General features: G+C 37.1%; 1 protein-coding gene across 1 annotated transcript in view; it reads left to right on the forward strand.

Moving 5' to 3' along the window:
* The window catches only part of POLN (DNA polymerase nu), an 89,399-nt gene that overhangs the window by 47,229 nt on the left and 29,613 nt on the right, over positions 1-12,557 (forward strand). The window contains exons 18-19 of the mRNA XM_050974105.1: positions 7,821-7,903; positions 12,028-12,159. Of these exons, the coding sequence (XP_050830062.1) occupies positions 7,821-7,903; positions 12,028-12,159 (215 nt within the window). The remainder of the gene's footprint in view (positions 1-7,820; positions 7,904-12,027; positions 12,160-12,557) is intronic.

Here is a 12,557-nt window from a genome sequence, read left to right on the forward strand (position 1 = left end):
AGGGCATTAATTTGCATTTGATCCCTGTTGTTTTATACAAATGGCCTCAGAAATTTTATGCCATCCCAGTTTGCATAGACCTCGTAATCCATTAACATTTATTTGTTCATTCAGTGATGGTGCCCATCACTGTCGATGCTCACACCGGGACCTGACGTGGGGAGTTAGTTACCCTGACTTCCTTCTCTTCTGTGCTTATAGACCCAGAAACCCTAAAATAAGACTGCCCTCATGGCTCAGAAATAAAAAAAGACTATGGATATGTGAGGTGAAAGCCCTTTTTTTATTTCCTGTAGGGGTGAAGGAGAGGCAAGGTGAAGGTTGCAGGGTAAGGTGTGCTCTTTCAAGTACTTATGTCAGTGTCAGGGACTTCCTGCTCCAGCTGACATATGTCCAGAATTGCACATTTTTAAAGAAAAATCTTCTACGTGGCCTTTTTCTAATGAAGAACACTGGAAATAAGTGCTATCTAATTTATCTCTTCAGTATCTGATACCTGAAACAGCAACATGCCAGTAAATTTCTTTATTAAAATAATGGATCATTTCAGACCTAAATTAATCTCTCAGCAAGTTGTTACTGATGATAGCTATAATTTATGACATAACCTTGTTGCAATTGCTTTATCTGGTTCCTTGCTTCTTTAAAATGTAACAACAGAAGACTTCTGACCCTCATAGCAAACTGCAAAGTCATGTCTTTATCTTCTCTAAAATACATGAAATTTAGATACCATGCTCTTAAAAAGGAGGTTGAGGACTAATGAAATAAATCTTCATGCAGTGGATTTTAGAGGCTACTCACACAAAATAAATTATTTTATGATTAGCTACTGGAAAAAAGTTTTAAAATGCTTAAGTGCTTCTGGATTCTTAAAGTGTTTTATAGGGGTTATAAAGATTTTCCTGGTGCTAAGTACATATAAAATAAATTAAACCACAGTTTTGTAGAGTGGCATACCCAAAGGGAAAAGAGACAAAATGACAAAAATGTTTTAGAGTTGGCTGTAGTCTGGGAAGGATGACATCAAGCTGACAGCTGTAGTCTTTAATTCAAAGAAGCTGAACACAAATAAAAACTTTAAAAAAAACTTCTTAACTAAATAAAACACAATGTTAAACTCCTGAATCATGTGTTGTGACTCTCTTCCCTCTGTGTTTAAGTACATGACTCCTACATTTACGTGGAAGATCCTTGCCAGAGGTCTTCCAGCGTGTGCAGTCAGTGGCTACTGGAAGAAGCTCACTTCTCCTGATGCCAGGGAGGGGTTGAATATACATGTATATAAATGTAATACTATGTATTACTATGTAATACTATGTATTGCCCTTCAGGTGAGGAGGAAGAGATGTGAGGGATGTGGTATTCTATGCTGTGAGGAGATTCTTGGTGTTATTCTCTAACCTTTTCTCTCACTTATGCAACCCAGGTAATGATAAAATTGCCACTACAGGCATTTGACATAACCTTTGAATCAGACATGAGAAGTGTTTAGAAGTGACATAGATTAAAAAAATACTACAAAAAACTGATATATACTTAGGTTACATCAGAAAGGTTTATCTTTCTGTTACTCCTGACCTGCTGTTTCCCTTCTGGCAAGATGTTAGTGGGCATTTTAGTCTTTGTAGATGCTTTTTTTTCATATAATCCTAGAATCCTACAGTGGTTTGTGTTGGGAGGGACCTGGAAGACTATATAGTTCCAACCCCCAACCATGGACAGGGGACATCTTCACTAAGCCAGGACACTCAGAGTCCATCCAGCCTGGCTGTGAACACCTGCAGAAACAGGGAGTCCACAGCTTCTCTGTCGAGAGGTTTTTCCTATTTTTAGAAAAGTATCTTAACTGTATATCTGTTGAGATAAGGCACAAAATGATGACACAGACACTGTTGCTCTCGAGGGGAACAAAAAAAGAGAGGACTTTTATTTTCTGACTCTAACATTTATAGTTTTCTAAAGGTGACAGTGGATTGAAGGGTGACAGTGCCACCTCTCCAATGCCACTGGACAGACCAAGGGTCTATCAATTCTCTCCACCTCCATGAAAGAATGCAAAACATAGGTTATTTACAGAATTGTGTGTGAGAAAGTTTGTTGAAAGAATATAAACATCAGAAGGCTTTACAAAGTTTTACAAAATCAGGGCAACATATATCCACTCTTCTGGGCAGTCTAGAAAAATTTCATTTTTCATCCTGCTGTCTCCATGCTCTTATGTGGAAGAATCTCATTTTTTTTTGTTTTGAACATAGTTGTGTAAATGCCTCATCCTTACAGAAAGCATAGAAACCATACATTTTTCATTTCTGTATGAAAAAAGGGCTAATTTTTCATATCTTATGTCTAGCTCTTGATTGATACAACACAAAAATAGTGATATATTTTGATATGACAATGTCTTCAGAGAAACTGTTTCCCAGCCTCTTCCTTTTCTGTATTTTGTAGCAGAGATTAGCCAGGCAAAAGTAATTCCAAGTTAGCTTCTGCATATTACCTTACAATGTCTGAGACAAAGTATGCCTGAGCCTTGTCAGCATTTTCCATGAGTCATGGAATAGCAGCTTTCAAAAAAAATTGTTTATCCTTGCTCATTGCATTAGCAGTGGGTGAACTGGGTTATAGGTAGCCAATTTTTTTCTGCATGTTTTGGATACTCATATACATTGTTATACATATATGTAACTGTTATCTATATATATATATAAAACAGAATATATATGTTCTGACTGCCTCAGATATAAGGTTTGCTAAACTGAAAAATTGAACTTTCAGAATTTACATGATCTACCCAATGGTGATGCTGCTGTAGAACTGGGCTTTTCTAATTTTACTGATTACATAAATGTCCATACCTGTTTCATATCCAAACACAAAGTTCCAGGCTCAAACTAACAGAATATAAAACTCTCATCTGCTATTAAACAGCAACAGGTGATGGAAAATGAGATTTATATAGTTCACTGATGAAAACATAAAAAGCTGTAAGAGCCATCAGATGAACAAATGTGTACTCACTCATACATTGACTCATTCATTGGACATTAATGACAGCATATAAAATGAATTTAATGCCACTCCATCTCATTTCCCACATCAACAATTCACAGCTTGGACTTGGATTAATTGGCAGATGCAAGAGAGCAGCCAAGGGTTTGTGGCTATTATGAGTGAGCATAGCTTGGCTGGAGTGTAATGCAGATCAAGGCAACACATGCCTGCCAGATATTGTGTTTGAGGAGTTTGTTCTGCCTTTTCCTGTGCATAAACAGTTGGCTTCCGTCACCACACAACGTTTCCCAGAAATTCTGGAATGTCTTATCGCATTCTTTTAAGACTGATTTCCTCCCATTTCTACCTGTTCTCAAGGTTTTATTTTGCCATTGCTCATATGTTATGCCCTGTGGCCTTTCTAATCTTAATGGGTTTTTTATGTGTTGATGTTGTGTGAGCTCATTTCTGTTTACTAAAATTAATGTTAGTTTTTTAGTATTTTGTACAGGTAAAAATTAATCCATTGAGATGTCTACTCTGTATTAAATGTGCTATTCCAGTTTACAGTTAAACTTTGTTAAAATTACAGATACGATTGTTATTTTTTTTGGGTTATAAAGAAACTTCGTGTTCCTATGTACTAGAGACTTAAGACTGAATTCAGTAGAAACTTTTTGAGATGTCCATTATATGTCATTAATAAATGAAAATGAATGGTGAATTTTGGAGAAATTATGATAATATTCAAAGTATTTTCCCTGAAAAAGTAATAAATTATATATTCCTCCTTTTGTTTCATATCTTCACGTTGTTTCTTAATCATAATTCCATGTTATCCTTCTTCACTGTTTGCTAAAAATTTTTTTCTCCATGTTTTTTACTCTCAGAATTTAGGCAGCTATTCCCCTTTAGACACACAATCCAGTTCTTACTAGAGCCACCTTTTTAAAGACTTTGTGTATCTCTACTCTCACTGTGTTTTTTAGATATTCTACAGTTTTGGCTGCAAGTTGTTTGCTGCTTTCACAGAACTTCTTAGATTGTTTAGCTCTGCTAACTCCTTCCCAGGACTGAGATTTGCCAACCTGAGCATGTCTTCCAGCACTGAGGGCTGTTCTTCATTCTGCCTGAGATGAATATCAAATAAAGTACTATAATAAGGCAAAGTACTTACAATCAGTGCTAAACAAGTAAAGGACAAGCAAATCAGAGATGTGGAAATAGCCTGAGACAAGTATGCAGGCAAGGACAGGAATGTAGAAGGTGAAATACTGCACATTTGGAGATTTGAAGATGGTGAAAATACTGATTATCAACTTGAACTTTTCTCAGCATATTTGAGAGACAGTGATGAGAAGCTTATAGTAAAATGGAAAATATGTTTCATACTAGGTCTAGTAACTGCATATTTATTTCCTGCAGGCCTTCAGGAATTTGCTGTTTCCACAACAAAATCTGCAGCAAATTCTTTTTCCTTCTAAGCTTTTTTCTGTATCAATTTCTATAACATTGCATTAACAGTCTTCTTAGTCCACCTGTACAGACAGTGCTGGGTGAGCTGGAGTCACAGCCTCAGTGTCACTGCCCAGCAGCTAAGACTACTTTATGCCCATTCACCTTCCTTTTTCAGATTCAAATCTATTTTAAAAAATGAATTTCCACTAAAGATTTCTGTTACATATACCACTCCTTAGTACTGAATATTTTCATGCCCTGGATGGCTTGCTAAAAACTTCTTATGCAAGTATGCAGATCACAATGTCTTTATATCAATATTATGGGTGTTCCATGATGAGTCCAAAGGCAAAATAAAGATTTTATCATGAAATAGGTTCTCACAGTACCCATTAAAACAAATCAATTATCACAAACCTAAATTAGTTTGTAAAGGAAACAGGATAAAGCAGAAAGCCCACTGGGGATTTCTAACATGGCTGCTGCAGTTCTGAGAAACCGCACACCTCCCCTTTAATTTTATTGTTCCAAGGAATAAACAGCCTTGGCCTCAAACTGCAGGAATGCCTCTCTGAATTACAGAAGAAATCAAGCACTCTAGTAGAAGCCAATAATTGTCAATACAAAGAGAAAAAAAGCATTTATTATGAAAAAAAAGAATACTTATGATTAATGGCTTCTGTTTGCTCAGGCAGTTTTGATTTATATGGCAATTTCATACCTTATAATTATGTATTCTTTTATGTGGCACATAAATTTGCAAATACTCAGAGTAGTAGATGTAATGCCTCTCTGTCCAATGCTCACATTTCCCACTGACATGCTTGGAGGTGTTGACTGACCATTTTGGTTGTAACATTATATTGAAGGAAATATTTAAGATAAGGCTCTGAAATTTTTATTTTTTCCATGTGTTTCATGACTAATCACAGACCAGGAATTGCTAAGTGACTGTTGGATTGCCATGATTACACGATTCATGTACATCTGCACCAATGCAACCTGTTAGGCAAGGTTTTATTGTGATTGCTGACACTGCCAGTCATCATTACAGCAATAAAACTATTTCTGTTTTTTCCAGTCAGCCCTCCAAGCTGAAGTTTGGATAATGCAAAATCATAATCAAAGTTCTAGCAGCAGTTTTGCATGCAACCCAGTTCTGGTGTCTTCTTTCACTGCTAAAACTTCTCTAGAACCATCAGTCCCTCTCAGCAAGTCTCACCTTGTTTGTCCCTCAGTACCATGGTCTGATGAGGATCTATATTCCCCTACAGCTCTCCACAGTTCTTACCCACTGTGTCCTTTCTGTTGTAGCCCTTCTTTTCCAGAGAAGTGAGCAGCTGATGTACCCACTGCCTCTCAGTTGTTTCTAGCCTCTGACTTCAGTAAATCTGCAAGTAAATTCTGCTCCTGTTCTCCCATTCCTTGCCTTGTCCAATCCTCTCTAGTTCAAATTATGCAGTATTAGGAAAGTAGTATTACATTTTTAGGCTTTCCCTAGTTTCAGCATTCCCCAGTCTTAGTGTTGCATGTCAGAAAGGTCCTCAGGTGATATTTGCTCTTACCAGATTCTATTTTCCCTTGGGATCAATGCTTTCTCAAGTGTCTGTGTAGTTCTCTGCCAGGTTCTTCAGGAAATTCCTGAAGTCTTTCTGCTGGAGATTGTTTCAGGAAATCCTTAATGATGTCTAGTTTCCTAATTCTGCACTTATTAGCTCCTATTGCCACTTTGTCCTTGTATTCAGGTACAACTGGGAATCTCAACCTATTGTATTCAAAAAGATCCATGAACTTTTGACCTGCCATAGCTAAGAAAGTAAATTGTAAGAGTCTCAAACTAGCAGAATGGTTAAGTGGGAAGAGTCTTCATTACAGGTGGAAACACTATTAAATTACTCTTGTTTCTCAACTAAACTGAGCAGTGAAAAGTTTTGTTTCATCTTTAAGCAGTTAGTAGTAGTCAAAGGAACAATGTGAGCTTCTGCAAAACCAAAGACTTTTTGTCCAATGAAGGCTGGAAATGATACTCAGTTTTATTTTTCCTCTTCAAAAATCTGTACTGCTTTAAAGTCTTCCTTAAATCTGATTTCATCCAGTGTCTGCCTATTTGTCATTCAGAATGCCTAATTATACCAGCACTGAGCACAGGCTTGGCTAAAATCAGTGTATGAGGTAAGCCAGCAAAAATTTGTGGCTCTGCTGATTTTCTAGAAATTTGAATATCTTAATAGTGGTGAAAGATTTTCCTTGAGGAAGATTCACAGAAACACACCATTTTCTCAAAGCTCCTCAGCTAAAACCTTCACAACAAAGCATCTTTCATGATAAAAAAGCTTTCGCAGCAAACCATAGAAAACTTTGGTTTTAAAAATGCAACCAGACTCATGAAAAAAATTGACAGTCTCATGGGGAGAGAGACACTTTTTCCCAAATGGTGCAGCTATCATCAGGTATCTCTGATAGCAATTAATCTCCATGTTTCAAATACAATTTTTGTAGGTGTTTGTTTTCAGAGAGTGAGAATATGATTTCCTCAACACTATTCCATTTAAACCAAATGATCAATATTCTTCAGTGCTTTCAGTTGTTATTAATTTCAGTATTCTTTCCGAAGCTGCATTTTGATAAGGAAAACTATAGTTGGCACATACTTGATGATTGCAGAGTCATAGCTTTTCTATGACTTTTCCCTTTTCCCTTTTCATTGCTAAATCCATCAGCCTTTTTGTAGGACTGCTTTATGTCAGTTGGGAGAGAATGGGAACTGGGAAGGAGGACACTTGGCTGGGAGTAATCTGGATGCACTCTTGAGTTCAGAATCAGCCACTGTGCTGTTCTATGGAGCCTTGCTATTGTGGATCTCTGTAAGGCATATGGAGCAAGCAGTGCCTACTTCAATCAGTTATTTCTTGAAAAAAGGTTGGATATTTCTGTTAGTGAAGCCCTGATAATAATCTTATTTAAAGAAGCTTTAGGTCAGACTTCTGCTTTGAGTCTCTAGACCCTCACATCTTGAAGAAATGCTGCTGCTGGAAATAATTAGTTTTTCTCATGAGCCACTATTAAATCCTCCTCAATCTGAAAAAACTAGTGAAATAGTAGTAGAATTTTTCCTAACCAAGAATTTAATTGAAAAGGAAGGGAGAAGATTAAAATGAAAATAAATAGTTAAATTTCCTACGGATTATCACTTTGAAAATTTGTAATGAAGTTGTGCATTCCTGGCTGACAACAAAAGCCCTTAAGTACATCTATTCACATCTTACAATTTTGTAGTTATTAAATGATTATTGACTTTAAATAAATTTTCTGTGGGGTTAACAATTTAGTTGTAACTGAAAATGTGTGATTTTTGTGTGTTTGTTTAGGAAAGGGATTCCAATTGAACAAGTGAAACATGCTGATAGGGAGCAAGCAAAGCGTATCGTTTACTCTGTGGTTTATGGAGCAGGTAGGCATTTTTAAGGAAAAACCAGGACTGTCAATTTATACTTAATTCATCATTTATATAAGTAGACTGAATTTAGAAAGGTGGGTAAGAGTTTCTCAGAGTATTGCATTTATATTTTTATCCAGTATTATTAAATTATCTACTCAGTATAAAAATTATGAAATTAATGTAGTTACATTGCCATATACAAAGATTATCTGATTCTGTATTTATTTACTGCTGATATAACTGAAGCATATGTCTAATTTTGAGTGGACTTTTTAATTAATAAATTAACTAGAATTAACTAATTTTCTTAGTATACAGACAGAGATGAGAATAACTGCAATGAAATTTTAAAAACTCCAATATTGTTTTAAATCACATTTATAGAATCACAGAATGGCAGAGATTGGAAGGGACCTCTGGAGGTCATCAGATCCAGCCCCTTGTTCAAGCAGGGCTGTTTGCCCAGGACTGTGTCCAGATTTTCAGTGTCTTCAAGGCTGGAGAAAGGGCTCTTCAAGGCTCCACAGCCTCCCTGGGCAACCTGTGCCAGTGCTTGCTCACCCTCACAGTGTGAAAGTGTTCCCTTCTTTGAGTCTTAATGTTTGCTGCCATTTCTTCACAACTGCAGAAAATCCACTGTTACCCATTCTGCCTAAGTCCTGACCAGGTCCCAGATAAGTCAAGATGTTCTTCACATTTTCCAAAACTGCCTGCTATTTCTAAATGATGCCCTACACTCCTTATGCTTCATACATGCTTCAAGTTACCTTTTCTATGGAGACAGATGCATGTATGTCATCAGCCTAGAAGCCCTTGTCAACTGGCTTCAGTGAGCACCTGACTAACTTTCTCTATAGAGGATGAGTTCTTGAAAAAGTAATTTAGGAAATGATAGCCCTGGGCTGCCAGCTTTATGTAACTTGGAAACACTTGATGTTACATCTTGAGTTCCTGGTTGTGAATGCTTTCTAAGCCATCTTTTGCACTGAGTCCTTGAACCAAAGGCAGAATCAGCCAGGGTATTCCATTTATCATTTATGGCATTCAGTTGGGAAGAAATGCATCAAATTCAGCTCTTCCAAACATCTATTTTAGATTTAAGAGTGTGTGTGTGTGTGTGCATACACACCTGCATTTTTACATTAAGCTGTGTTGCATTTGAAACCTCTGTGTTTAAAATCTATATCAAAAAAGCCCAGCATTAGTACCCTACATTATAAATTTAGACCTGTCTGTGCTGAGACTGGAATCAAATCTTCCATTTCCCACCAGAATGGTTTCATCACTGGTTTTATTTTACAAAATGCCAGCATTATGACCCCTGCCCCTTGGTCCATGCAAATGGTACACATTTCCTATCTCTTCCCTTCACTGTGGGTGGAACAGGCAGATACCAGATGTAATCAGAAGAATCACCACCAGTGAAATGCCCTGTAGTTCTGTATAGAGTCAGAAATGCCTCAGTTCCTGGGGCTCAGTGGGATCCTATGTCTGTCTACTAATCTATAGAGAACTTTAATATTTATATTTAAGCACAGTGTTGGTACTCCCTCACTTCCTCTGAACCAGGCACTAAAGATTTCAGTGCAGCAGTGTGATATGTGTCTACATTTACTTGTTTGCTTTGTGTCCCTCTCTCTCAAACTAGGGCAGTTGAAGCACCTCAAAGATAATAAGAAGTTTCCAGTGTATTAGAAGTGTGATCAGATCCTAATTAAGACATGAAATTATATCATTAAACCACTTAGATGGAAACTGGGCTGACAAGAAGTAATTATTAGATACCTGAAATTGATGGACTGAATTCCACCCACAGTTTGTCTCCCTTCAAAAGACAGCTCACTTTTCATAAATGAGACATTTTTATACAACTCAAGAGTGTGAAAAATATTTATTTTAGGATTGAAAACTACAAAAACACTCCCTGAGGAGCTTGCTTGTATTATGCTTACAGGAGCTAATAAAAACCTTTCATGTAATAAATAGTAATCTCATTTTTTTCTTTTTGTTTTCTTAGGTTGTATGTTTTGTTTTCTTAGGTTGCACTTGGTTCATGCTTTCAAGGTCTTTTCTTTAATTCTGAAGGATAATAAAGGAAAAAGCTTTCACCCAGAGGGGTGGTTGGGCCCTGGAACAGGCTCCCCAGGGCAGTGGTCACAGCCCCAAGCCTGACAAGAGCTCAAGAAGCATTTGGACAGCACTTCCAGGCACATGGTGTGACTCTTGGGGTGGCCTGTGCAGGCCCAGGAATTGATCCTTGTGGGTCCCTTCCAGCTCAGGACACTCTATAAGTATTTTTGGTTGGTTTAGAGCAGTTCAGTTCACCTGCTTCTGCCTTAGTCATCTTGTAGAAGTAAGACACAGGCAACTTAAAGTTCTGTAAAATAAGGAATTCCTTCTATTCAATGGCTGGATGTTCAAGCCCTGGACTGACACAGAGTGCTATCACAGTGTTTAAATGAAACTAATGTTACTTTCATTTTTAAAAGATATTGCAGAATGGAGAACACTGAAGCTCACAGGCTGCTGCTGATAATTACCCTGGCACAGATAACTCAAGAAGAGTGCTCAGAGAAAGTTTAGTCCATCCTGGGCTTTGCCTTGCATGGCCTGTGCTCCTGCACTGTGGAGCATATCTGACACAATTATGTGGCTGTTCAATCCCCTCTTTTTGCTTTCTGGGAACTGCATTTCCCTGGGTCCTTCCAGGCATCCTTGGTAATACTGTGCTTTAATTTTCCTGGTATTTTATGCAATTGTTCTGTATATTAATAGTTCTTTAAATGGATAACATGGACAAACTTAGGTGTTACAGTTCTCTAAGGAAGCTACAGTAGTCTCCTAGCTGTTAGTAAAGTGTGCTTTATCAAATAGATTTGTCATTTGCTGACCCAGGAAGAAAACCCAAATTAATTAGCTGTCAAAAAAAAAAAAAAAAGAGTACAGATCTATAATAGCTCAGCAAATGTCATCCTGGATGTCTGTGTGAATTTCTTCCTCTAGCACCTTGTCCAGACTGGTGTTCTTGCAGCTCAGTGCAGATCCTGGCGTGACTGAGAACAAAATACTACAAGAATTGTTCTGAAATGCACATCAGCCTGACAGTGATGGCATTTAGATGGCTGCAATCCTCTCTCTTTTTAAAGTGCTAGACAATTTTTCTTGACAGTCTTACTGTGACAATGACTATTCCGTGCCTTTGGTGCCTTGAGGTGTCTCCTCTCAGCTTATGTTCTTTGCAAACAGTGCTGGCTCTGTGTTGCTGTGCAGCTGACAAAAATATATCTGTCTTTCAAACTTCATATGACTAATGTTGATGTATGTTTTATTTTTACTGGAACTGTTTGATTTATAAGTGGGTTTAAAAGGTAGCTCTTAATTTGTATTTTAACACTCTGGAATATCTTCAGGGTTTTTTTCCACATTTTCTTATAAATGCTCTTAGATACAGCATAACAGATATTGTGCACCTATATACTGTCCAAAAGCTATTACTCCTTCTCCCTCTGTTGGAACACTTTTTCTCTTTTTTCTTTTTCCATTTTTTTCTTTTTCCAACACTTTTATCTCAGAACTTGGACCCCAATTTCTACTGACATTGAGGTGCCTAGGACTCTTTGAAATCTATGGGACCCAGCCTCCAAACATCCTTTCTAAATTCAGACTGAATTCTAAAACTTGTAGCTAAATTTAAACATCTCCATCCTTTTTTAGATCTTCATTACATTTGTGTTTGTTAAAAGTTAATTTCAAATCTTTATCTGCTCTTCAAAGTTTGGAGATTGCAACACTAGCTCAGTGTTGCATATGATGCTTAAAGTAACAGCATTGCTCTGTGAGAAAAAGAGATTTCAACCACATTATAGGTATAAATTATAACTAGGGGTTTCTTAATTGCATACTTCTTATATACTTCCTACTAATTATATACTTAATCCAGTAACTTCAGTAAAACATTCAAACTCAGGGTTAAGCATCTATTTCTTTGCAATATGATTTTAGTGTATCAGATCCATCCTCTTTCATAGAGGTAAGTAAAGTTAATTAATTCCACTAATTGTGCATGAATGTGCTATTGTATGTAGTGGTTTCCTGTTCTGCTTTATTGCATATAGAGATAATTTCTGTGCCACCAGGTAAAGAACGCCTCGCTGACTGCTTGGGAATTACTCCTGTTCAAGCCAGTCAATTTATAGAGAGTTTTATGCAAAAATACAAGAAAGTGCATGAATTTACAAAGCAAACCATTGAGCAGTGCCGGAATAAAGGTAATCCAAATCTGTGACCATATTTTGTTTATTGATTTGCACTGTGTGACAGTGGTGAAGACAAAGATTCAACTTGACCCAAATTCAGATAGTTACAGGACAACAGAAAAAGATGGAATATCCTTTCTTGGTGAATCAGGGGCTTGGGTTTTTTTTCTTTTTGTAGCCCTAAAAGGAGCTGGTTAAGTCTGCCTTTTCTCAGAAAGATACTAACAGAATAAGACATCTGTTCCCAGAATGAACCCCACTTAATGTCAAGTTACACTGCATCATTTTGACATATAATGTACTCCAACAGAAAAAAAGCCCAAGGAATCTTCTACCTAATAAATTGGGTACGTGGCTGCTGGACCGTGGAAGTTCAGTCAATTTGCACAGCCAGTTTTTTTAAACTTATT

Source organism: Serinus canaria, chromosome 4 (assembly GCF_022539315.1).
Source record: "Serinus canaria isolate serCan28SL12 chromosome 4, serCan2020, whole genome shotgun sequence".
Lineage (NCBI taxonomy): Eukaryota > Metazoa > Chordata > Aves > Passeriformes > Fringillidae > Serinus > Serinus canaria.